The sequence below is a fragment of the Heliconius melpomene genome, chromosome 15 (genome assembly GCF_056956725.1).
Source record: "Heliconius melpomene rosina isolate 202511_hmr_F chromosome 15, ASM5695672v1, whole genome shotgun sequence".
Lineage (NCBI taxonomy): Eukaryota > Metazoa > Arthropoda > Insecta > Lepidoptera > Nymphalidae > Heliconius > Heliconius melpomene.
Genome location: NC_140403.1, coordinates 464041 through 489094, shown reverse-complemented (window position 1 = coordinate 489094; position 25054 = coordinate 464041). Strand labels below are relative to the sequence as shown.

Sequence of the window (25054 nt, the reverse complement as noted above, 5' to 3'; positions counted from 1 at the left end):
TATTTTCATTTCCTTGCTGTGATAAAGAGGCTAAGCGCGACGTTGAGCGCCACACAATGTCTCAGGAATACGGGGAACGTAGTTAACGCAAGTGTCATAAAGACAAACAGAGTGTTTTACTGCCATGTCTCCAGGTTTCCTCTGTCTACATTACATCACGCCTTTTCTCGCATTCAGATTACTCGTATATACTGACTTACTAGTCAACTACTCAATTAAACACATAGTAAGTATATATAATCATGATTTTATTATTTTGAAACATTAAAGTGTACACCACAATTTATGATCTCAGCAGAGTAAACATAGAATATGAAGTTTGCAAGATCTGTAATAGAGTATGAATATTAATAAAATATTATTTTAATGAAACAATATAAACTCTTGAAAGATGTCTTAAAACTTAACGCTACAAATTTCCAATAAAATAACATACCGATGTAAACAGTTCCATGTTAAACGTGACCATGCCCAAAGCTTTTAAATGAACAGCATTCTGAGCTTTACATATAATCATACAAATCGACCTCCTGATACCCACATCTTGAATATTCTCCCAGGAACAGCAGTACGCGGTGTCTGCTAATCGGGCGAACTACAATACATTTATATTTATGTAGTAAGTTTATTATTTTTATTGTTGTCTACAATTTAAGTCAGATTTCCGTTACTGAGTGACTCATCACACATCCATATGTAGAATTTACGAGCAACCTTGCAGATGAACCTTTGGATGTCACTAATATTGTATTAATGCTATTCAGTTAAGTAAAATGCTTAAAGCGCGCAACGTGTATTCTACACAAGCCACAACCGTCGTATTTACAGTCGCCATCTGTTGTAAGTAACGACAGGTAACAAATTTTTAACGTTTTCAAACTTTGTAACATTATAAAAAAATAAGTAATAATATAATAATCTTGAATTCAGTGATTATATGGAACATACAATGTGGAGTAAGTACGTTCCTCTATCTAAGACTGTTTCAAATTGGGTACTCATCGTTTCGGTCTCGGTTTCCGCTAAAACTGTGACTAAAAATGAAGGTTCGGTTTCGGCTGAACATTTTATTTCACTAAGTCACTAAGTAACGGAAGAATATTATAATACATATTATAATGATAGTAATAAAATGGCGAGCGTCTCACATTGTAAGTAACATCAGCTATGAGGTAACACGGTAGGTAGATGTGGATGATGGTGGCCACCACGAATAGGTGCCACATCGAGCTAATGTCGGTTTTCTAAAAAAAACAGCATTAGGATTTAAAAGAATAAATTATACATAAAACTAATTTAAAAATATTACTTTTTGGCATACAATAATGTTTTTAACATTTTAAGGTGGCGACCATAGACATTCGAAGGAATTCTTAATGAGTTGTGACAGAACCTTTTGTTGGGGTTACTTTAAATTACTACTTTAAATTAAACTAAAATGTCAGTTTGTACAAAAATACTAATAAAGATTGAAGTGCTACAGTCATAGGACCACAACTTCCTTCATCCTTTTAAGCTCTACTCATCATTCGTAAAATAATTATTTTGTAACTAAAAACCCTTAGTATAAAACCTTAATATATAAATGACATAATTATAATAATAATAATAATAATAATAATAAAATAATTTATTTCTCCACACATAGTAAAGTATACAAAAAAGTTGTTTATATTTAGGTACATAAAAATATTATTTACTATCATGTGAGACTGACGCTTGTACTAAGCTCAGAGCCTGTATTACTAGTCGCCAGGATCTCACTCGCAGAAATGGATACAAATGCTGGTATGCACCGATATTATAATTACAGAGGTGATAAACAAGGGATAGAGAAACGAATACAATATATATACTACAACAATAGGTACATTAAGTAACAATGTAAATACATTAGGATTATAGATATTGGTCGCTATTGCAGAATAATGAGTAAGTTAGATGTTGTGCTTAGGTGCGTGAACGTGTAAGTGTAGAAGTGCGTGTTTGTATATGAGTATGATTGTATATGTGTGTGTTTGTATATGTGTATGTTTGTGTGTGTGGGTGTGTGTGTGTATGTGGATGTGTTTTGTTTTGATTAGGTAGTGATAATTTTTTCAGTGCAGTCATATGATATGCCTAATAACCATTCAGTGAGAAGTTTTTTTGTTTTAAATTTATTGCAGCTGTAAAAAAATAGTTTCGCATTTAACTTATTATAAAGGAAGCTACCCAGAAAGCAATAGAATTTGTGTGAAAAATTTGTTCTGTGAGTAGTAGTAGGGCACACTTTACCTTTCCTCCGTTTAGTTGCATTTTCTTTTGGGATATAAGATAGCTCGGCGTGTTTTTTTAATATAGTTTGAAGGATAAATAGTTGTCTCACTGTGAGTACATTCCACAGTTTATAAAGATCGTTAGTGGGATACAGGATAGGAAGAAAAGCACTTACTTTTAAAATGGCTCGTTGAGCCCTTTCAACTTTTAGCATATGGGACTTGTACGACCCTCCCCAAGATGTGATGCAGTAACTAATGAGAGATTGGCAAATGGCAAAGTATACGGTTTTTAGTATCTCACGATCTGCGATGTGCCTCAGGTTTTTAAAGATGACAATTAACTTCCGTAGTCTTACTGAGAGATTCTTGAGATGAGGCTCGAAGCTTAAATTGTGGTCAATGTCCACTCCCAAGTATTTAACCACTTCAGCCCGTTGGAGAGTATTGCAAGAACAGAGAGACAGGTGTGGGAGCATACAAGTGTGAGCGAAGAGCTGGAAATGAGAAGGAAGAGATAGTTTGTGAATAGAGAAGGTAAGATATTTAGTTTTCTCGATGTTCAGAGTCAAGAGATGATCATTCAGCCAATTCCCAACCTTGTTCAAACCCTCCTGAGCATAAGAGAATACTTCTTCCCAAGATTTGGCTTTAAAAATGAGTGCTGTGTCGTCCGCAAACGTAATAATCTTGCCATTTGTTATAGAGAGGTTGCATAAATCATTAATGTAAGTTATAAATAGCGTGGGGCCAACTATACTACCTTGGGGAACTCCATAGGTGATAGGAAGAGGTTGGCTTATCCACTGATCTATTTTAACCATTTGAGAGCGTCCGCTTAAGTAGGATTTGAAAAACTCTAACGGCAATCCTCTGATTCCCAAGCGTTCTAATTTACTTAATAGAATCGGAATGGAAACGGTATCAAACGCCTTGGCTAGATCTAGGAATATTGCGATACATTTATCTTTATTATCCAACCCTGTCACAATATAGTCTGTTAGGGCGTGGACTGCGTCCGAAGTCGATCTATTTGCACGAAAACCGAACTGGTTCCTTGATAATAGCTCAGATGATTCTAGGTACTTGACAAGTCTTTGATTGAGTAATTTTTCAAGCAATTTAGACATTGAGGGTAATATTGATATTGGTCTGTAGTTATTGACGAGGCCCCTATCTCCATTTTTATAAATTGGTAGAATTAATGCAGTCTTAAAAGCTGTGGGGAAAACTCCTGAGGAAAAGGCAAGGTTACAAATATAATTCAGAGGGGGAATAAGTATGTTTTTATATCTTTTAATTATTTTACTGGGTATTTTGTCTATCCCCATTGCACAGTCCGTCCTCAAATTTTGTATAACTTTAGACAATTCCATCTCATCGGTAGGGCAAAGCATGAGGGAGCTGGATGTCGTTTTGTTGGAGGTGACGTTTGAGCAAGAGTGTGGCACGATTTTTTCAGCTAGATTTTTTCCAACATTAACAAAGTAATGATTTACTTTGTTGATGTCATTTTGAGGGTCCGTCATAGAGAGTAGGCTTGCAGCTGAGATTTCCTGCTTTGTTGGAAAAGTCGTTCTTTTTAGGGTGTCCCATAATTTTTTCTTATCAGTGCTAGCATTTCTAACTTCCCCTCTCTCATAATCTCTTTTAAGTTTTTTTAGAAGTCCGTTGCAGAAATTCCTGTACCTTTTGTAAGATTGTTTCAAAATAGTATCATCTGGTTTTTCTTTAAGTTTTAGATGCATTCTATCTCTATTTCGCATACATCTAAGAATTCCTGCAGTTATCCACGGCTTTTTAATAATTTTCCTATTAGGTATGCGAACTAAAGTAAGATTTTTTTGAATAGTCGAAGTTAAGGCATAAATTAAAAACTCAGTAGCAGTGTCTACATGACTACAGTTGAATATTGATGCAAAGTCATAATTCTTTAGGTCTGAATCTAGTTGTTTAAAGTCTATACGTTCGTAAGTTTGTTTATTGTAAGTGTATTTAGTAGGAGTTTTGTCTAAAGTAAGGAAAAAGAAAATGGTGTCATGGTCGGTAATTGATGTCTGAGCGACATAGCAATATGCATTTAATTTAGTTCTTATTATGACGTGATCTAAGCAAGTACGCCCATGTGTAGGAAGAGTATGTGCTGGTAATAGTCCTTGCCCTGCTAGAATATCCAGATAGATGGAACTTTTAGGGTCAGATGTATTTTCACGTATATCAATGTTAATATCGCCCGTAACAATTAAATTTCTAAATTTAGAATATTTATTTAAAGTTTCATCTAAACTTTCCAAAAAACCTGTGATTTCTTTATGTCCTGGTGCTCGATAGATAGATAAGATAATTATATCATTGTTAACATTTAAAACTAAGGCATTAGCATTAACTAACTCAACTTCTACTACATTGATGTTCATATTATCTATAAAGTATACAACAACACCTTCATTTTGAGTGGTATTTCGAGTGGTGTAGGCAAAACTATAACCTTCGATTGGTGGAATGTAAGGTGTAGAGGGTAACCAGCATTCTGTCAATATAATTATAATGGATATTACATCTTTTGAAGCAACTTGGCTAAGAGCCATCCCGATCTGGAGTACAGCATTGAGAAAGATACCGATCAACCAAACATCAAAACATTTTTGTATTTCACAAATTAACCTGAAAATAAAGAAAAATAGTTTCTTTTTACTTTCACATTGTGTTATACTGCACACAGGAAGGTACGCGGGGATAACCTAATTTTAAGATACTGCATTCCCATTAGGACACTTTCGTTCCCCCAATTCTGGAGGAATTGCGTGTTGACTGCCAAACTCAACGCCGCGCTTTACCTCGTTACCAGAGCGAGGAAATAACTAAACTATTTAATATTTCATTTCCTCGAATGAGACTCGAAACCACGCTTGTGAGCAAAATATTCGGGTTTCCAAAAAAAATATATAAAACTAAATATAAAACACGGTGAAGTTTAACAGTTCTTTCACACGGCCGCCCATCGTGGGAACCCATTTGGAACCCATACCCAAAGGAGTGAGCGGTATAATTATTTTTAGACAGAGTAAATAACAATTCCGACGTGATGGACCTGAACACATATCCAAGATATTTCTATTATATATACCATCACTCGTTGGTACGAGTCCTAACTTACCTGAACGCCTCACAGTGGTCTCTAACAAAGTTCGCTAGTTTTCTTCTTATCGTGGGGATGTCAGGGTCATCCATAAGATGTTCCAAATTTTTGCAGAATAATTTTATTTTTAATGAAGCACTTAAAATGCAGATAGTAAACATCCCATCATAGCCTTTAACAGTAGTAAGGATGCGATTAGGGATAGATGTTGCGAATCGTAGTACAGGAGCACAAGCAAGCGATTGTAAACGCGACAGGTTGTGGATTCGAATCCTGATTGAATAGTTTCACCCACCATCAACGTAGCTAGATTTAAACTCATGGAAAGCCGTATTTAAATGATGTTACGTTATGCACTACGTGTTCGTACTTGCTATTATTTATTATAGCTTTTCTAAAAAAATATTTAAAAGTAAATATTTTTGAAATTCACAATACAAAACTAAATAGGCAAAAGTGACTCTTTAGGTACTCTATTATCTATCTGTTTCCTAAATCAATAAGAAACACGATTATGTTTTTCTATAATTAGGTAAATGAATGTGGCTCATTCATCTCTCTCACCTGTAAACCCAACAAAAATTACAAAAACTGTATATGTACTGAATATTGCAAACAACTCAAAGTAAGGAGATTCATATTTCTGTTCCTCAGTCAAAAACATGACTGCAACTTCGTGTACCATGAACCGTCTGGGGTTTTCAGAATATAGTTGTGAATATATCGTGCACACTGTGGCAAGCACTGGGTAGGAGAGAGAAGTGGCCAACGATATAAACACCCACATTCTTTCCAAAGTCTTCGTTTTATTTATAGTATCGTTTATTATCGGATGATACTCCGCTGGTAGACTGTTGTATTTCTCGTAATCTGCGTCTATTCCATCAAGGAGAGCTCTAAACTCCTTACTTCTAAAGATGGTCATTATAAGCTGAAATACAAATATTTCTCTCAATAAAAGTTATTATTATTGCTTAGCTCTATTAAGAAAACAAAGCGGTGCGTAAGGCTCCTTCAATTTTCGAGACATTGTGTGTTGAGTGGCGGGACTCGGCGCAGCGCTTTGTCTTTACAACAGATCGAGGAAATTAAATTAATTTATTCCCTCGAGTTGGAACGGAGCTCATATCGCATTTACAGTCACGAGAGCCTCAACTTTGACTTTCCACTGTCGTATAATGATAGAAGTGAATAAGAAGTACCTTTGTAATTACAAATGTCAACGCAATCAATACGATGGACTGTCTGACAAAATTTGGTATGTCGTTGTGCAGGATCCGTTGTCGCATGTCTTCGAAGAGGGTCACGATGGAGGGGATGATTGTACATATTACTACTCCTATAAAATACCATTATAAAATCTTGGAGCCAGTTATGCCGGAGAGGCACAGGATGTAGATCTGGTTCTCACTCGTGAAAATGAAATATTTAATATTTTCATTGCCTCACTCTGGCAGCAAGGCGTGTCTCAATTCTCAACACTAGGTTCAGGTTACTTCTGCCGATGTCAATGAAATTAAGCGTGAAGTTAAAAAAAAGAGAAAAATAATAGGAGCTATTAATATAAAAATGGAGTGGGTCTATGTCACACACAGGCGTGTGTTGTACTGTGTAGGACCAAGAGAGAGAGTTTATTGAAATTTAATAACATAAAGATTGGTTAGTGATTGGGAAACAGAGTGTTTTAATACTAGGTACCATTTGCCTAAGGGCAAAGATACTTATGTTTTCTTCAGAAACTAGATATTTAAAGAGTTGATACCGATACACTTTTTTCTTTTTCCATCACAACCAGGATTTGGATACATGAAGCTTATAATAAGCAGAAAAGTTGTCATTCTATAGGTTTGGATGATATTCTTGTACTTTTTTCCATCTTTATCTACAAAATATAGATAATTGCTTATAATAAATAACTCTATATCAATTTATTGATGCAGTCGTAATAAACGCGACGGTTGTTGGTTCGATTCTCACAGGTCATTGCGTTCACATCGTCGCTCATAACAAGACAATGCGCGGCGTTGATTTCCGCCTCTCAACACGCAAAGCTGTGAGCAAGCAATGAAGTGTCCTAACACTGTGTATCCTCCGTTTTCTTTGCTATATACTCGTACAGGTTATAGGCCATAGTGTGAAGCAAAAAATAAGTTTCAGTTTGACTAACATAATTAATAACAAAAGTTGTTACTAATACACTAACACTATTTTAATATTAATCTGAAATAAATTAAAATATTTTTATTTATTCACAATGTTAATTGTAAAGCTAATAACTTTTGTACTTCAAATATACAATATGATTACTTACTAGATGAGTCTTGGCTTCTTTTAAAACCGAACATTTCTTAATAACGTGGTTAGATTATTCTGGAAAATATTGTATTACGATGAGCTTATACCAATTATATGTACAATATACCGCTGAGGCCACCATGGAGCAGGGGCGGACTCAACGTCATGCTCTCTCGTTACTAGAACTAGTTAATAAAAATGAATAAATGAATTATTCATTGCCATCGAACTGTCAACAATCGTGCCTTTACTCGTATGCTCGCGTTGTATGCGAATGGGAACCGATCCCACAGCCTGTCGCGTTTACAGGCGCACACTTGTGCCCCTGCGCCACGACTGACCTCGTGGGATCTATTTACCTGTTCCATATGCAATAAAACAATGATAATTTATTTTCGTAACTGGCTTTATATAGTACATGTTCAATACATTATTTTATATAGTTACCTTTTGAAGGTACAGTCATGCACTCATATTCAATTTATCTGATAGCATGAAATTCTCTACCTAGACTCTACTCTACTGTTCTCTTCTTTTTAGCAATTCTCGAGTTCAAAAGAACCCGATCCTTTAGAAAGCTTGCGAGGGGAGACAGGTCCAAAACGAAGACGCTCTTAAGAGAATATGAAAATCTTTTATTGTGACGTATCAGCCGGGATAATACTGAACTGGTACTACATCCTGACGTCTTCCGTTTCAATAATCTAAAATTGAATGGCGGACGGTGATTCCTTTTATTGAACTAAAAAGTTAAAAATAAATTAACTCTCTATTAAAATAACATCTTACATTTTGATAGGGAGAGAAAAAAAGGTACTGAATGTTCTTTATAATAACATCGGCAACATTTAGTAGTAATATTGTAGTAGATGTTTACGTTATTGGTATCTATTCGTAACTGCCTCACGCGTAATACAGTACGAATATTAAATCGTAAAATGAAAAGAAATCCTACGTCTAAGCTGTTGACGAATCTTGGCTATTTTTAGATACAGGCTTGAATTATTTTACCCTATATGCTGTACCAGTTAAAGCAGCACAGATGCTTCCACGTGGTAGAAATAAAGTTAGCAAAAATTGAAAAGACCTAAAAATAAAAACGTATAAATTACCATAAAAAATTATTTTGAGCCTGAATGTACTACACCTTGCACAATTCTCATAACAAATTATATTTCTTATACATCCTAGATAACAGGACTTCGCGATGACAAGTGTCGATCAAAGTCTTTTTTAAAAATTCTTTAAGACTTTGCCCTTTAATTAATGATACACATAAGTATATTAGTGAATTAATGTATAGTTTAAGTTGTATAGAAAAATAATAAAGACTACTTATGAAATGGATTGGCGTTTTGATTGCTTATCATTATCTTACCTATCATTGTATGGCATTTTTAGGGTTCCGTGCCAATTTTGTGATGGAAGACCAACGGGAAGTAAGGGAGAAGTGGCATGAAAGAGTCAGTTTACTAAATGAAGCAAAAAAATATACTTTTAATTAAAGAAATTAAGATTTCTTTTCCTCAAATTATTATATATTTATTAAACTAGGTAATTTCGTACGAAATAACCCTTAAATACAATAATTAATCAGTAAAATATTCATTTTAAAAAAATGTGTCATTTGGCTCTTTCATAACATTTCGGTATTGAAAGAGTCATTAAAAGTTATGAAAGAGGTATATTATGAGGTATAACAGTAAAAATTATGCTAAACAATATTAAATAAAAACGATTTAATAATTCTTATTAAAAAGTAATGTTTTTTTTAATAGATAATATCATAATATAATTAATAGATAATTCTAACAAACTTTTTAATCTTATATTATTCAGACCAATCACATTATATTATTTTATTTATTTTCTATTTTTCTTAACATTATATTATTCTTAACATTATACAACATAAAATCTTTGCAGTGCATAATTTCTCAAAAAATGTTTTTACATTACGTTTTATTAAAACTTATTGCACGGGACAGTGAAGTATTTTCAGGTTTTCACAGAGTTAAATCTTTATGCTTCTTCATGAATCCTTTGAGCCAATCATCACTCGCATTTTTATTTTCTTTCCACTTATCTAGGCAGAAACCATTGGCCATGGCCAATTTAATTCTTCAATTACTGATCTTTCGGGCCTTTTTCGTTTTTTCTTTCTCTCTTTCTCTCTCTTCTCTTCAAGGCCCGTCCACCTGGCTCTTTCATAACTTATTCTATAAAAAAATGTAACCTCCAAAATGACAACGATATCAAAACGTTTCAAACTCAATTTTAATGCAGTTACAAGGCCAAATAAATATATAAACTCAATCTATATTCCAATTACCCGTATTTGTTTACAAAGAAATACTAAAAAACAACTCAAAGGAGGTAAAATACTTGCTTTGGAATGCCAAAAACTTCAACTCGACGTTTCGGCGTCCGTTGATTCCGATGAACTGTAAAATTTTTGTGGGTGTCGGGAAATCAATATTACTATTTAAAAATAAAATATTCTATCGAATCCGTTCCTAAGCTGCTATACTATTGCAAGTGGCTCTTTCAAAACCTGGCTCCTTCATGCCACTTCTCCCTTACTATTTATAAAAGTTGACAAACTTAAATATGCGGGTACACTTATTCTGTATAAAATGATCTAAGTAATTATAAGTTGGTAAATAGAAACTTACCTTAAAAATTCAATTTTTGCGACTATGCTGAATTTTATGTCAAATATCCAAGGCGACAGTCCCAGTCCCTTTGAATACAGAAAAAGAAAAGTTAAGCTTCTAAGCTAACGCAAACGACAGATTTACGTTTTTGCCGAATTTTGTACGGAAAGTGCTGCTAAATAAAACCAATAGGGCACTTGTGGTGTGTTCCTTTCCTTCCTAAAACACTACAAAAAACATTTTCAATTTATTTTTAACCTTTAAGTTGGGTATAACTGAGTGTCTAAACACTAAATCCCTTTGCCTACTCCGCTAAAAATGGAAGATGCGTAAAAATAAAACAAATATTTTATTATAATACCTATTTTAACGTTTTCTAACATGGGCATGAAAATGCAAGCTATGTTACCAGAGCCGGAAAATGAAATGAAAATGAAAAATCTCGGAATCTCGAAAAATAATCAATGTAAGAACATAATGGGAAAACCTTAACACTATTCTTGTTGAATGATTCAACGACGCATTAAGAGGAAGCACCGTTTATTTTAATTTTCTCTTTTGTGTCCCAAATAAAGAGATCAAAAATATTATTTGAAAAATGTCTTCATCCACACTCATTAAACATCATCAATCCTTTAAAATCATTTCTAAATTGGATAGAATATACGTACTTATCTACTTCTAGATATTAACTGTACCTATATAATGCTGATTGATACAACTACCTATCTTTATGTATATCTATGTATTTATAATCTAAGAGCTCGAGATTCTCTGCGAGATGTTTTCAAAGATGCAGGTATTATTATAGTTGCTTCCCAATTTGTATATTATAACATTCTCTTTGTCCGACAAAATATACATTGTCATAGCAAAAATAGCGACAGTCATACGATAGGAACGAGAAATAAAGATAAGATTTAGACTGAGATCCGACCGTTGAATCCTGCATATACGAGTTTTCTTAATTAAACCTATATTAATGAATAATACATGAATAGTAGAACAGATTACACCTGGGTTGCCTGGAAGAATCCTGCCGCAATCACCTTTAATTACATTTTTTCGTAACTCATTTTTGGAGAAAATTGCACCCATACGTTTTTTATATGAATCGCACATCATTTGAAAGATAATAGCATAAGGAATTGGAAAATTAAGGGTTGCCAGCTCTCAGTCTGCCGCAAGTCTAGGGTTGCCTGATTTAAACATGTCACTAAATGTTAATAATTTGCACTCATGTGTTTTTTTAATGAATTATATATCAAATTAAAGCTTATTTTTTTCTGAACACTATAAAACAGGGTTGCCTGGAAAATTCCTGCCGCAAACAGGGGTTATATAATTCATTAAAAAAACACATGAGTGCAAATTATTAACATTTAGTGACATGTTTAAATCAGGCAACCCTAGACTTGCGGCACTGTATGTCTTTATTAGAATAATCTATATATTTAAGTTTTTACTAATAATGCATTATTAAATTACCTAATATTAAAAATAAATCATGTAATAGTGGATGGTAGAAGTAAATTATATTAAAATATTTTGTTACATAGATCCGACTTTTAAATTTTGACATTTTATATCAATTTCACATTTGACATCATATAATTTTAAAATACTTTAGCAAATTGGCGCCTTCTTGCATTGCATTTCTTTTAAATACTGTTATAAAATAAAAATAAACTTTACGTCGTAAATAAATGATATTGAAGATTTATATTCATACCTTATAACATATTAAATTTTTTTTAGCTGAAACCAAAATAAAAAAAATGTTTACAAAGAAACTGTATACGCTTGTGTTTTTACGGAGTGAAAAACAGATATTATTAGGTTTCAAGAAACGTGGCTTTGGTATCAATAAGTGGAATGGTTTTGGTGGTAAAGTTGAACAAAATGAGGCAATAATCGACGCTGCGATTCGAGAACTAAAAGAAGAATGTTGTGTTACAGTCAAAACGGATAATTTAAAGAATATAGGTCATTTAGAATTTACTTTTGAAGGGGATACAGTTATGATGGATGTAAGAGTATTTTCTGCTAGCGTTTACAAAGGAGTTCCAAAAGAAACTGAAGAAATGGCTCCTAAATGGTTTGACTTGGATAAAGTTCCTTTTGAAGATATGTGGCCAGATGACAAGATTTGGTTTCCTTATATGTTGCAAAATAAACTATTCTATGGTAGATTTAACTATAAAGGCTTTGATACTATTCTCAGTTATAAGATGGAGGAATTAACTTCAATGGAATCATTTTATAAGTGTAATGAATGTTTTTTATTTTGCTATGTAGGATATGGTACAATATCCAAGTTTAATTTTTAATTGATTGTAATTTTTTTATTGATTTTGTCAATAACGACATTGTTTCCTTCATTTTTTATTATTTTTTGATAAATAATAGTGGTATAAGTTAAATATTAAACAGCTCTGTTGATTTTGATTGTGTTGTGTTGTGTGTGTGTGTTTTGATGTTTTTTTATATAACCGAATGTGTTTGGAAAATGGAATATCTTACTACTTTCCCTATTCTCTGTATTTCAAAAAGCAGAGGCGCTGTTATTTAAAATACAGAGTGATGCTAAAAAACTAGTGATAAAATATAGTGATGCTTAAAAACTAGAGATAAAAGACATAGTGGGAACCTAGTGTTGATGATACTGGAAGGTCATATAAAAAGAATTAGGACATCGGAAGGTGTGTATGAAGAAGTTGATTACAGTGGACAATGAGAAACAACTTCATTGTTTTTGGTGTTTCATTCTTTCTGACTACTGCTAGGTACAAAGTGTAAAGCTGAGGAAACAGATATCAATATTCCTAATCTAAATTTTAAAAATTAGAGTAAATACAATGGTACTAAAGCTCTAAGTAATAATTAAAAATAATTCAACTTTGAAACAAAACAAAACTAATGTCATAAATAAAACAATTTCAAATGTGTTATTTTTTTTAATTAACAATTACAAATCATAAATTAAGATGTTGAAAAAAAGTAAAAATATGAATAATTATTATTACAAACTAAGAAAACAGAAGAATAAATGAAAAATTTATTTGCATTTTGACACATTAGCCTTAAGCGCCAGATTCATGCATCTCCCTCATATCTACCGGGATATGCAGAGAACCTAATTATTTTCATTCTTCTTCCCCACCTGATTTCAAGACATAAAATTGAGTAGTGTAAGCCAACACTAATTTATTACTACTTCATATATACAAATTCCACATGCCATGCCTCAAGAACTCAGTGGAAAGTGGGAATTGAAAGTCTACTAAATGGGGAATGGTGCCTCAACACTATGTTGCCAGGTTCTCTCTGTCTACTCTACTATGCACAGAGTGAACCTAAAATAAAAAAATATATTTCCCTTAGTTAGTCACCCTGCTTCTCAAAAATTTTGTAAATTAAGAAAATGCTGTAAACTTGTTTATGCAATTAACTTTATATTTCTTTAGCACTTATTAAACAAAAAATTTAAACTTTACAAGAAATAAAAATATATTTGAAATATTAATCCAAGGCTTGTTGAACCCAGTACCATGTCATGTACAAATAGTCATTGTCCCACTAAAGTATGATAGTATCCATAAGGAATTACAAAGTTTGTTAAAGATTCTTTCTTTAAGAAAGTTAATATTTTTTTAACTGAACTGAACACAAAATTAAGATAAAAGAATATTATTAAATAAAGTGTGATTTAAATAAACTTTTTTTATCAACTTATATGAAATTTGTGGTAATAAAAAAACACAGCTTTATTCAATTTAAATTATATTCTAAGCAAATTAAATTAAAGATATTCTACTACAAGTACTACTAATAAAACAAATACTAATCACGAAAATGATTTTAAGAATATTATTAATTAAATAGCAAATAACTGAAGCCATTGTGCCGCAACAGAATCAGCTGCATCACACAATATCTCCCTCTTAACTTGATGGTTGTGAGTTCTATCCTCACTCTGGATATTGAGGGATACAAAAGCAAAAGTACTTTAGTCCAAAAAAATGTTTTTTTTTTATCTTTTATCTTTATCAAAGTAAAAAAAATACTAGTTTCAGTTTGAAATAATAAATATAAAAATATTCACAAAATATTTTGAAGTACAGAGTTAATAATTAAAAAGTTAACAACAATATTATTCCAAAAAGTTCTTATATGTAATTAGATATTTATTAATAATCTTCCCACAATCTTTACACAAAAATATTGACAATTACAAAAAAGGAACTGACCAAAAATGGATACAATCAGAGGTCAGGTAATCGACATTAACATAAATCTCATTAAGATGTATGCACAACTCCAATTAACACTTATTATTGTTTTTGAGAATCAAACAAACTTGACAATGCTACGGAAATCTCCCAAGCTTCTATGGAAACAGGATACAACTAATAGTATAATTTGACATAGAAGACACAAATTTGGCATGTATGTTCCATGGGGAGCGTAGGGGAGCACTTAGAGCGGATTTTCCGAAAGTTCAACGGGAACAGGAAAAACTTTTATATTTTATTGTCACTTTTTTACAGTATTTCACAATATCTTACTGTATATCACTATATTTCACACTATTTTCACAAGTCATCTAGAAGGGCAGTTCTGGCCAGATTTCTGGCTAGGGCCAGTCGGAGGAGCTCTGCCTTTTCTTCAGCAAGGCATTTGCTATGGAGTTCTAATTGCAGCATTAGTTCATATGTGTCTTCAGAGGATATAACAGGTTCTTCTGTTTCTAAGAGTGGTAGGGTGTCTAGAAAGAGTGTTGGCCAGAAGCTGTGAATAACAGAATATTTATTAAACTCAATATTTATTAATTATTTTTTTATTATTATGTCTACAATGAGGTTGTTGTGGCGCAAGCGTGTGACTGTAAGCACGACGGTTATGAGAAAAGAAAGAAAAAGAAGAGAATCGTATTCTCATTCATGAATATGTTATTTTTTCACTCTGTGTAAATATACCGCTATATTTTTATATTTTATAACTGAAATGAAAATTTTTTTGGGCTATAAATCCTAAAATATTTTTTTTTTTTGGGCTATAAATCCTAAAATATATATATTTTTTCATCTATAAAATACTAAATTATAAATAAATATAACTTACTAATCAGGCGCTATGTTGGACGTGATTAGCGACACTAGCAACTTGGCAGCCTTTTTAAATTCTCTATTTTTGTATAGTCTGTGGAAATCACAGTATTTACCTGAAAATTGAAGACACAATGTTCTAATATTATTTAGTGCTTCATCCAATTAAGTTATTATGTTCTATGACAACCAAGGTCAGCTTTGTATACACATAAAAATAAAATACTACAAAAGCATAATATTATATTTTAATAACAAAGTACATTCATTGTATATTTACATTTAATACATATAACTCTCATTTTATATTATAAACTAAAACGTTAGTACTAAATGTAAATCACTTAATTTTCAACTATAAAAAAAAATCACATCACTCTACCAATCTTAAAAAAATAAAATAAAATAACACCCACCCAACAACAGCAGCGTATCATCAATAAGCAGCACCCCGCCCGCGGTCAACAGCAGGTCAGCGGCTGGAAGCGCTTCACCAGCGCTATACGCTTTGAGCGCTGTGTGCGCGGCTCGAGCGCAAAGCGCTGGATTGCGGCCGCGCCCCGCCCACGCGAGCGCTGCGCCCGGACCTCCCGTGGTTAGGCGACGTGTGGACATGCACGAGCATATTGTTTGCACTGGAAAAATTTAAATATTAAAAGTAAAATATGCAAAGCGTGCGACTGTAATAGGTTGTGGGTTCGTGTAAGAAAATGGCTTTCCCACGCTCAAAATGGGCACCAGGCTATTCTGGGGTGGGCATGGACCACTCGGCCTCCCCTTTTCCTACGCCATGATGAAAATACAGTCTAAACTCTATATAACGACAATAAAGTACCATACTTTATAAGACGATATAAGGAGTGGAAGTTAAATAGAAACACAAAATCTTTTAGGTGAAATTTTGTAACCAAGCAACTTACCAACACTCAAAAGTCCAAACTTCTTGGCCTCAGCGGCCACTCTCATAGCTTTGGCCTCTGTTTCTATCGGCATTCGTTCTAATAGCAGCTCGGCCCTCTTTCCTCCTTCGGAACAAGACGCTAAATAGGATAGTCCCACCGACCAGAGTGATTTGTGTTCTAGAAGTAACGATCCATACTCCAGGATTAGACTGTCCCGGAGGTTTATTGTTATACTAGAAAATAAAAAAGGAAAATGGAAATTCAAACAAGTTTTTTTTAGTATATTTAATTATGGTGTAATCTTTATAAATGTGGAAATGGTATCTTCTGTATTCTTTTATATCCTATTAAAAGGGCAGATATCTACTTTTCATTAATTGTTATTATGCATTAAGCATTTTTGATGACCTCACAAATATAATTTTTATACTTATCTATGAATTAGATCAGAAACAAAAATGTGGTAAATAAAAAAAATTGGGAATAATTAAACTGGTGACTGAAGTCTGAGTTTCACGAAATTGGAATTTTTGTAATAAATTTCAAGCATTATTTCATAAATTTTACATATCCTTAAAGAAAACTAAAATGACATTATAAATTATTTACACAAACAATGTCAATATGTTTTTAAATTATTTACTCTAATTATTCAAGCATTATAGATAAGAGCAACTTATAAATAAGATAAACTATAAAAGATAAGATTTCTTTTATTGCAGCTTAACACTGTATCCCGCAAATAGCAGGAGAGGAAGAGGGAACCTGGTAATCTAAGTCTCAAAACACTCTGTTACCATTAGGAAGTTCCTCACCTTCCATCTAATTCTCGTTGAGTGGCGACTCAACTCAATGTCGCACGACAAGATAAGATAATAATAAAAATTAATATACCAAGAGAAATATTTAAATAAAAAAATACTTGGTATGACTTTTAGTTTTTATTTCATAGTAACAGACATAAATAAGTTGTACACAGGAGTATAAGAATTTCAATATATGAATGTATCTTGATAAGATTATTAAGAATTTAAGATTAAGAATCAAATAAGCAAGAATTCAGCTTATAGTTTCCGAGAAAATTGTAAACACATATATAAAGAATTATTTCTAATAAGAATTCTTTTTTTTCTTTAAATTAGTTTAAAAAACCAAATATCTTACTCATTTTGCTGCTTATCCAAAACCTGCAGCTTGCCGCAGTGGAACAGCATATCAGTTAGATGAGCAGCGAACCACCCATTGTCAGACACCTGTTGTATTTCATGAATCACCTGGAAAATTTAATTAAGATAGATATTATATTAATATTTATTACACAGAGGCCAGTCGTGGCGTATGGGCACAAAGTATTACTGTAAGCCGACAGGTTATGGGTTTAATCCCTACTCGAGGAGATGAAATATTTATTTAAATTTGTTTTCATTTCTTCACTCTGGTGTCGAGGCAAAAGCCGCCACTGAACACGCCATGCCACCAGAATTCAGCGGAAAATGGGGACAGTGTCTTAGCACTAAATTCCCACTGCCTACCCTGCTGTGTGCAGGATACAGCGTGCAGCTGATACTAATTAATAATAACTAAACAAATCCTACATACCTGATGCAAGTCCCCATCAAGCAACGCTCGAACCATAACATCCAAATGGGACAAGCTGGTGGTCTCCATACCAGCACAGGCCGCTCCAGCGGCACTGAGATCCCGTCTCTTTGCCCAGGGAGATGTGAAGAGAAGCCAGCCTCCCAGGATATCGAACCAAGATGTATATTTAGTTCTTATTGATTGGAAAGCTGTATAGTCTCCAGTTATTAGCTGTTGGTATGGTTTTATATTAAAACTTAGGTTAATGGAATTAAAAAAATATTAATCATACTTTTTAGAAAATATATAAAATTATTTTTAAATTATCAGTTAATAATTAACCAGTACTTCCTGTGATTAGTCAGGCCAACCAATTCTAAGATATATTACAGATATCTACAGAAAAATGATATTTTGTATATGCTGCAACTCACTCTCATAATAAGTTCTAATTGAGGTTGATCAATCAATAATCTACTTCCAAGTTTTGATCTACACTCTGCTTGCCAATGTTTCCAGGTTATTGTGAATTCACCTGTTGATATACCTCCATACACCTAAAAACGATTTTTTTTATGAAAGTCTAATAAACATCAACCATTAAAGGTCATAGAAAGTAATATAATTCACATAATTTTTTCAAGTTTGCACTTTTCCCTCTTATGGGATTTTTAAAAATATTTTTTACTATTAGCTTCACACTGTTTCCCGCACATAGCAGGGTAGGCTGTGGTAGATCTCAATACCAAGTAACTTATAACAACATAAGGAATTCATTATCCCAGTTATGGCTCAAATCTACAACCATCGACCACAATGACAGAGGCTAAACAACACTGCTAAACACCATTGCACCACAATGGCCACAATAGTCTTATTAATTAATTTAATTTTTTAATTACTAAACTTTTGATGTTTCAAAGGTTTTACAGAATACTGTATCAAAATTGTTAAGCTACAAGTATTATTTTCTTTCTAAATTACATTTTTTTTGTCATGCTCTAAGATTAATAACCAGTCATCCAACCACTTTAGTAGGCTTAGGTCTTAAAAAATAGTCAACTTTTACCATTTATATTCTATGATTCTTTGCAAATAAACAAAAGAAACTTACACTATATACAGGCATGCTTCTCAATGAGTTATCAACTAGTTTAAATTCATTGGTATCAGCTGCCGAATGTAATTTAAGTAATGCTCTGGCCACATCTACTCTACCCTGAACTACCATTCCTATAACAGTATCCCAGTACTCAGAATGGTCTTCTGAGCCCCTCTCACAGGCTTCTAGTAGCTGAGCCGCAGTCTGCTCATGACAGGGAAAATGAAAACGAACCCACTCTAATAAAAATGGCAGTACAACCTCACCAGGGATTATATCTATGAATAATATCTCACACAAATGCCAAATACATTCTATTGAATAGAAAATTGTTATGTATGAATGTAGAGTATTCTTTTCAATTCCGTCATTTTCTTTCTGAGCAGCTTCTTGTAAGCTTTCAATACAAACTCGAATTATGGAGCGATATTGGCGCGAAAGCTTAAGGAATTCGACTTGGTTGTCTGTTGTTTTAGAAGTTTCAACTAGTTTTTGTAAAGACAGGAATGTGCCATTTGCTTCGTTAACAAGTTTTCGTAATATTGGAGTAAACAATACTATACTCTGACGAATATTTATAATCTTATCGTCTGTTTTATGAGCGTCTTCCGATATATTTTTGTTTACGTTTTGACTTCGAGGATATATTGCGAATTGGTTACCACGTCTCCAAGCGGCGCCAATTCGTTTTTCGAAACATTTTTCTGGTAATACCTGAAAATAGCAGTAAATATAGTAAAATAGTTACTTTAACATAACCTAAGTAGAGTTTTTAAACTACTTACAAATGTTTTAACTCTTTTAACAGTTTGTGTGTTAGTTGCTGGAGACGGGCTACTGGAGAAACTTGAAAAATTCATATTTAAATAAGTAAATTAGACAATAAAAAGGTTTAAAGTTAAGAAGTTCATAACCGTTTATTTTCAACTTTCAACTATTTAACGCCGATGCTGTCATGCTTCGCGTTCCTGTCACTGTCAAATGTAAAAAAATATATATATATTCACACAGTAACAAAATCTAAAGGTACCATACTTTTTTCTAAATGAATAAAAACAATAAAAAATACTTACATTATAAAAAATTGACAAGTTATACCTAAATAACTACATGACTTATATATCATAAATATTCAATCTTTGTCCAGTAACATTACACTGTTACATCAGTATGATATGGTGAAAATATATAAGTATTAATTATAAAAGTTAACATATAATACAATTATAATTATTATACTTACTTGTCGCTAATAATATATACAAAGTATATCTTTATTTATCATTTCACAAATCATTCTGACTTGACCGGATATAGTGTTGGAAGACATGTTGATTTGTCATGAGCGAGGCGATTTTTGTCAATTCGTCAAAAAAGTGTTTTGTTTAAATTAAATGAAGTAAATTGTACAAAATTAAACAGTAAATCGTATAACATAGTGTCGTACAAAGTGATATTAGTATAATGTGTTATATATGTTTATGTTGATAAGTCTGATAGAGGGAATCAATTGTAACAGGACCACCAGATATACAATTTGGTAAGCGTTGCGTTAATTTTTACAATCGCTAGCTTTTTATTTAGGTATTCGACCGAGACCCAGTTACGCACTATAAGGCAGGCCTTCACCTCGTTCGGGTGCCTAAATTTTAGTTATAACTTATACAAAACTTCAAATAGTATTTGAGTGAAAGAAAACTACTAGCTTGACGTAGCGGTGAACTTGTTGCAAAGGGAAACAGAAATTAGGCCGTGATTATCTGCTTAGTATCTATTTGTTTGTGTATTCGCGACTGGCGAGTCGTATGGCAGTGACGTCACTTGTGTACAGTGAAAAATCTTATATACTTGCTGTATATAACATATAAGGTATGATAAAGTTTTATCAAAAATTGATAGCTGCTATGATTTAGATTACTTACAGATAGAAGTACAGGTTGTGAAGTTTATGCTCAGTTTTCAAAGGAAACAGTGTAGTCTGTGTGTTTTTTTGCAAGTAAGACAGGATTTTTTTGTAAGTACATGTGAAACTTTTCTAATATGTTTTAGTGAAATGTAATTAAAAAAGAGTCTTTTAAGCATTTTTTATAATATGTAAATTTCGTAATATATTATACTTATTTCAATATTTATAATTAACTTCCTATTTAGTTAATGCATATTTTTTATAAAACATAAATTTTAAATTAAAAATATATTTATAACAAAATTACTTAACTGGAAAAAATATTTCAAATACCTACTGTTTTCTACTAACCAACTATAAGCTAATCAACTTGTTCAAGCAACTCTAATATGATTTATAAAAAATATTTCATCAAAATAATTACACACACAATTTCAAAATAGCTTTTAATGTTTTTTTTCCCTTGTAAACTGTAACTTTTCAATTACAAATTATCTTATAAATTTAAAGGCACGAGTCATTATGAATCACAAATTTAGATTTTTTTATCTAATAATTTTGCATTTTAATTAAGATTTTTTTTTTGGTAATATTTACATATTCTTACTGTAACAATACAAAGTCTTGCATTTGGGCAGAAAGTTCTTTGAACTTATCAACAAAACCGACTCCTAGTATGTAGAGGATGGAAGTAGGTGGAAGAGTTATAATTATTAGAATATTTACTCTAGGTCTAGTAATCATCAATTAATAATTATATATTAATAATTCTAGAAAATACATCAAAGGTGATTCTAGTCGAATAATTTTTAATTTGGTGTTGCTTTTCTCCGCCTGCTATATATTTTTACATATATATTTTTATAATATTTGTCATGTCTTCATCTTGAAGATGTTTGCAAGTTATTTAGGCAAGACAAGATAAGTACCATCACAATCTATATTTGTTTATCATATTACTGTGATAGCTTTGTTCTTTTATATTTTTTGTGATAAATAGTGTAATAACCTCACACATTTGTGCTATCTGTTTAATAAACAAAAATATTGTATAAAATTCCTTGTTATGAGGTTAATAATGCAATGATCAAAATATATACATTCTAATGATTTATTTGTAATTTTAAATTTTTTTTTGACAGTTTCTTAAAAAGTGAACTAAAGGAACCTACTTATTAGTAGGTAGTAGAGACTGTTTTTCACTCCCCAATTTATAAGACATTATGTGATGTATGGTGTCAACACTTTACATTCCAGAGCAGGCATATCACAATAAGTTGAATATAATTGTGTCCACGAGTGGGAATCAAACCCACAACCTTTGTGTTTACAGTCAATGCTGTTTCATTAGAACCTGAACATATTAAATTTAATGTCAGTTCATTGTTAAATCAACATCCTTTGCTATAACTGTTAGTATTGTTACTTTTTTTAAAAAAATAAAATGCTATCTTAAACAGAATAAGGTAAAAATCATAACAAAATGGGAATTCTGCAAGAGACATTTTCAATATATTTCCTGTTAATGTTGTTAAACAAACAAGTATTCAAAGGCTGTTGCGCCCATGGTCACATCCACAATGCCACTTCCTATAGTACTTGTGATAAACATCTTTAAAATAATTATAAATGAATAGGTTTTTTTTTTATTTGCCACTATATCCTACTTTAAGCTGGATAGGCAGAGAGAACTTAATGTTAAATACTCCATTCCCCACTTTTCGTATATTTTTTTATATATTTCGTGTTAAGTGGCGGGTCTCAACGCCGCGCTTTGTCTTGTTGCCCAGAGTGAGAAAAGTTATTTATTCTCCGTACTGGGAATTGAACCCACAACTACGCGTGTCCCGCTCACAGTCAAACGGTGGCTCTGCTATATGGGTGAATATACGCTATTTGAATTTCAATGGTCTATAGAAAAATTTTATGTTAACCTTATTATATTATTGTTTCTCTATGCGATGCTAATAAATAACATGGCCTTTTATCTGGCCCATATAGTCTATTCACGATAATTGTTTAATTTAAAGAATTATTAGCTTAAAAAGTTAAAAATGTATACTCCTCTGGCCTTCCCATTAATGCATTATAATGATTTAACGGCAATATACTTTGAATATGTATAAAAATATGTTTTATTTTTAAACTACCACTAACTTTTATAAACATCGAAACATATTTAATCAAAATACACGGTAAAAATATTTATTAATATAAAAAGAAATATCTTATTTTCATGTCATGTTACAAATACGTCACTTCATCTGGCGAAACTCTAAAGAAGAAAAATTTCACTTAAAATCGCCGATGTATATTTTGACCTTGAACTACGCGCGTAGAACAGTGTGAAGTTATTAGCAAGCTAACGGTCTCGAACAAAACTTAAATAATATTGCATCAATTTGCGAAATAATCTCCAAGAGTGTGTTTGTGCCAGTCGTTGAAGTATTTCCTTTGATAAGCATATGTTTTCGTATTTTATTGTTACAAAATTGTTTATTGGCTCAATACAAGGTTTATTGTGTGTAAATGTCATGTGTTACGTTAAATGGTGGTGCGAAAATCGAGTGATGTTATTTTTGTAAGTTATATACGATTTTGTCACTTCTCTGGCGTCACTTCTGTGCCAAGAAAATATTTAAAAAAGTGTTAAGTGGTAAAATAGGCAAGAAATACAAAGTGTTGAATGAAATTTATATGAAACCTTAAGACAGTCATCTAATGCAAATAAAAGTTGGTTATACAGACCTTCTTCAGTAGGAAACATTCATTTTTTAAGCGATGGTCCAGTTACTCAGTACCGTAACAAAGATAATGTTTTTTTACTTAATTTGTAAATTGACTGAAACATATCCAAATATTTTTCATTTTACCTGGAATTACCATGAAGCCGGTCATGGCAAAGGACCTCCAGATGGTATCGGAGCAACATGTAAACATATCGCTGGCAAAGTTGTTGCTTTACTGACATTGCTACCATTAACGACTTTGCTACCGAATTAGATAAAAACTATCCCGGCATTCAAATATTTATGATAACCGAAAAAGAAATGGATTTTCAAAAAAAGATACTGAAAGATAATAAACCAAATATTAAACTTTTCAGTGGTAAATTAAAAATGCACCAAGTACGAGGAAACTGTTTGGGCAATACGTTGTACATGAAGAGCCTCAGTTGCTTTTGTTGCAATTTTTGTCCTCATTTTCACTTAGGTGACATTAAATACCCCCAAAAATAAAATAAATTGGATGTTGCTGCAGCATATACTAATTCTGAAGAAGATGTGTCAAATGAAATGGTTGCGCATACATCTACGCATCTAATTAATTCATCTGATATAGTTAATGCAAACACTCCTATGTCTGTTAAGAATGGAGATTTTGTTCTTGTGGAATACCAAATAAATAATAAAAAATATAGATATGCTGGTGTATGTTCATCAGATTTTGATGAAGAAGAAGGAGATATCAGAGTTACATTTTTAAAAGTCTCCAATGAAGATGGTACCCTTTTTAAAATTAACGACAATAATATGTCTGATGTTAAATGGGAACAGATCTTGGCCATATTACCAGTGCTCAATATATTTATGAAAGGTAACAGAGTATTCTACAAGTTTCCAAAGCCAATTGATGTGTTTGAAAAGTAAATGATTGAGTGTTCAGTATGTAAGTATAAAATATTTAGTTACGCGAAAATTGTTAATTCTGTTCTTTGCAAAAATGAATAAGTTCATGTATACTGTAGACTGAAATTTTTTAAGTTGTTTAAATAACCTCGAGACTGATAGATGTATCATTAAATAGTACTATTGTTTTGTTTTGTGAAAGAAGTTTATATTTTTGTTTTTTTTTAGTAGATTAACATTACAGTACCTGAAATGTTACAAACTTTTCACTTTTTGATTGTTTTATAATGAAAAACTATGAAACAGTAATATTTACTGTTATTTTCTTCTCAGATGAGACTAATAAGCAGAATATACTTCATTCTGTTATTTTAATCGGGTATTGAAAACTGAAGCATTAAAAACTATTAATATTAATATAACAATAAGGTTGCATTAAGAAATTATGAAGACTGAATGTGTCTTATATAATAAAAA

General features: G+C 32.1%; 4 protein-coding genes across 13 annotated transcripts in view; 2 read left to right on the top strand and 2 right to left on the bottom strand.

Moving 5' to 3' along the window:
• Nucleotides 1-239: 239 nt before the first annotated feature.
• Nucleotides 240-7997, bottom strand: LOC146531168 (odorant receptor 10-like). The gene is made up of 9 exons (XM_085198680.1): nt 7709-7997; nt 7160-7279; nt 6600-6736; nt 5962-6328; nt 5416-5569; nt 4817-4922; nt 1149-1244; nt 437-595; nt 240-328 (listed from the first exon to the last, which is right to left on the bottom strand). Exons 1-9 carry the CDS (start codon nt 7740-7742, stop codon nt 284-286), a joined length of 1218 nt encoding a protein of 405 aa, XP_085054806.1. The 5' UTR covers nt 7743-7997; the 3' UTR covers nt 240-283.
• Nucleotides 7998-11979: 3982 nt separating this feature from the next.
• Nucleotides 11980-12797, top strand: LOC146531167 (oxidized purine nucleoside triphosphate hydrolase-like). Its single transcript, XM_085198108.1, has one exon. The coding sequence runs from the start codon at nt 12128-12130 to the stop codon at nt 12677-12679; it is 552 nt and encodes a 183-aa protein (XP_085054234.1). The 5' UTR covers nt 11980-12127; the 3' UTR covers nt 12680-12797.
• A 1318-nt stretch (nt 12798-14115) lies between these two features.
• Nup75 (nuclear pore complex protein Nup75) lies at nt 14116-20036 on the bottom strand. Its single transcript, XM_085198107.1, has 9 exons — nt 19828-20036; nt 19055-19756; nt 18375-18497; nt 17959-18171; nt 17524-17633; nt 16378-16592; nt 15874-16092; nt 15474-15573; nt 14116-15140 (listed from the first exon to the last, which is right to left on the bottom strand). The coding sequence occupies exons 1-9, from the start codon at nt 19900-19902 to the stop codon at nt 14945-14947; spliced, it is 1953 nt and encodes a 650-aa protein (XP_085054233.1). The 5' UTR covers nt 19903-20036; the 3' UTR covers nt 14116-14944.
• A 344-nt stretch (nt 20037-20380) lies between these two features.
• Nucleotides 20381-25054, top strand: part of lqf (epsin homolog lqf) — a 33644-nt gene continuing 28970 nt past the window's right edge. For 7 of the 10 annotated variants that reach the window (XM_085198677.1, XM_085198672.1, XM_085198671.1 and 4 more), the window contains exon 1: nt 20918-21056. In XM_085198677.1, coding sequence (XP_085054803.1) covers nt 20991-21056 — 66 coding nt within the window. In that variant the 5' untranslated portion in view covers nt 20918-20990. The other 3 variants (XM_085198678.1, XM_085198673.1, XM_085198676.1) reach the window with 2 other exon arrangements.

Excerpts from the sequence above, each read along its gene's own strand:
- LOC146531168 (XM_085198680.1), bottom strand. The coding sequence starts at position 7,742 with ATGTTCGGTTTTAAAAGAAGCCAAGACTCATCTA. Across the intron at positions 7,280-7,708 it reads AAGAAGCCAAGACTCATCTA|ATAAAGATGGAAAAAAGTAC; the intron begins GTAAGTAATCAT and ends TATATTTTGTAG. Across the intron at positions 1,245-4,816 it reads GCCAAGTTGCTTCAAAAGAT|AAAACCGACATTAGCTCGAT; the intron begins GTAATATCCATT and ends TGTTTTTTTTAG.
- LOC146531167 (XM_085198108.1), top strand. The coding sequence starts at position 12,128 with ATGTTTACAAAGAAACTGTATACGCTTGTGTTTTTACGGAGTGAAAAA.
- Nup75 (XM_085198107.1), bottom strand. The coding sequence starts at position 19,902 with ATGAATTTTTCAAGTTTCTCCAGTAGCCCGTCTCCAGCAACTAACACA. Across the intron at positions 19,757-19,827 it reads TTAAAAGAGTTAAAACATTT|GTATTACCAGAAAAATGTTT; the intron begins GTAAGTAGTTTA and ends TGCTATTTTCAG. Across the intron at positions 16,093-16,377 it reads GTTTGGACTTTTGAGTGTTG|TGCAAACAATATGCTCGTGC; the intron begins GTAAGTTGCTTG and ends AAATTTTTCCAG.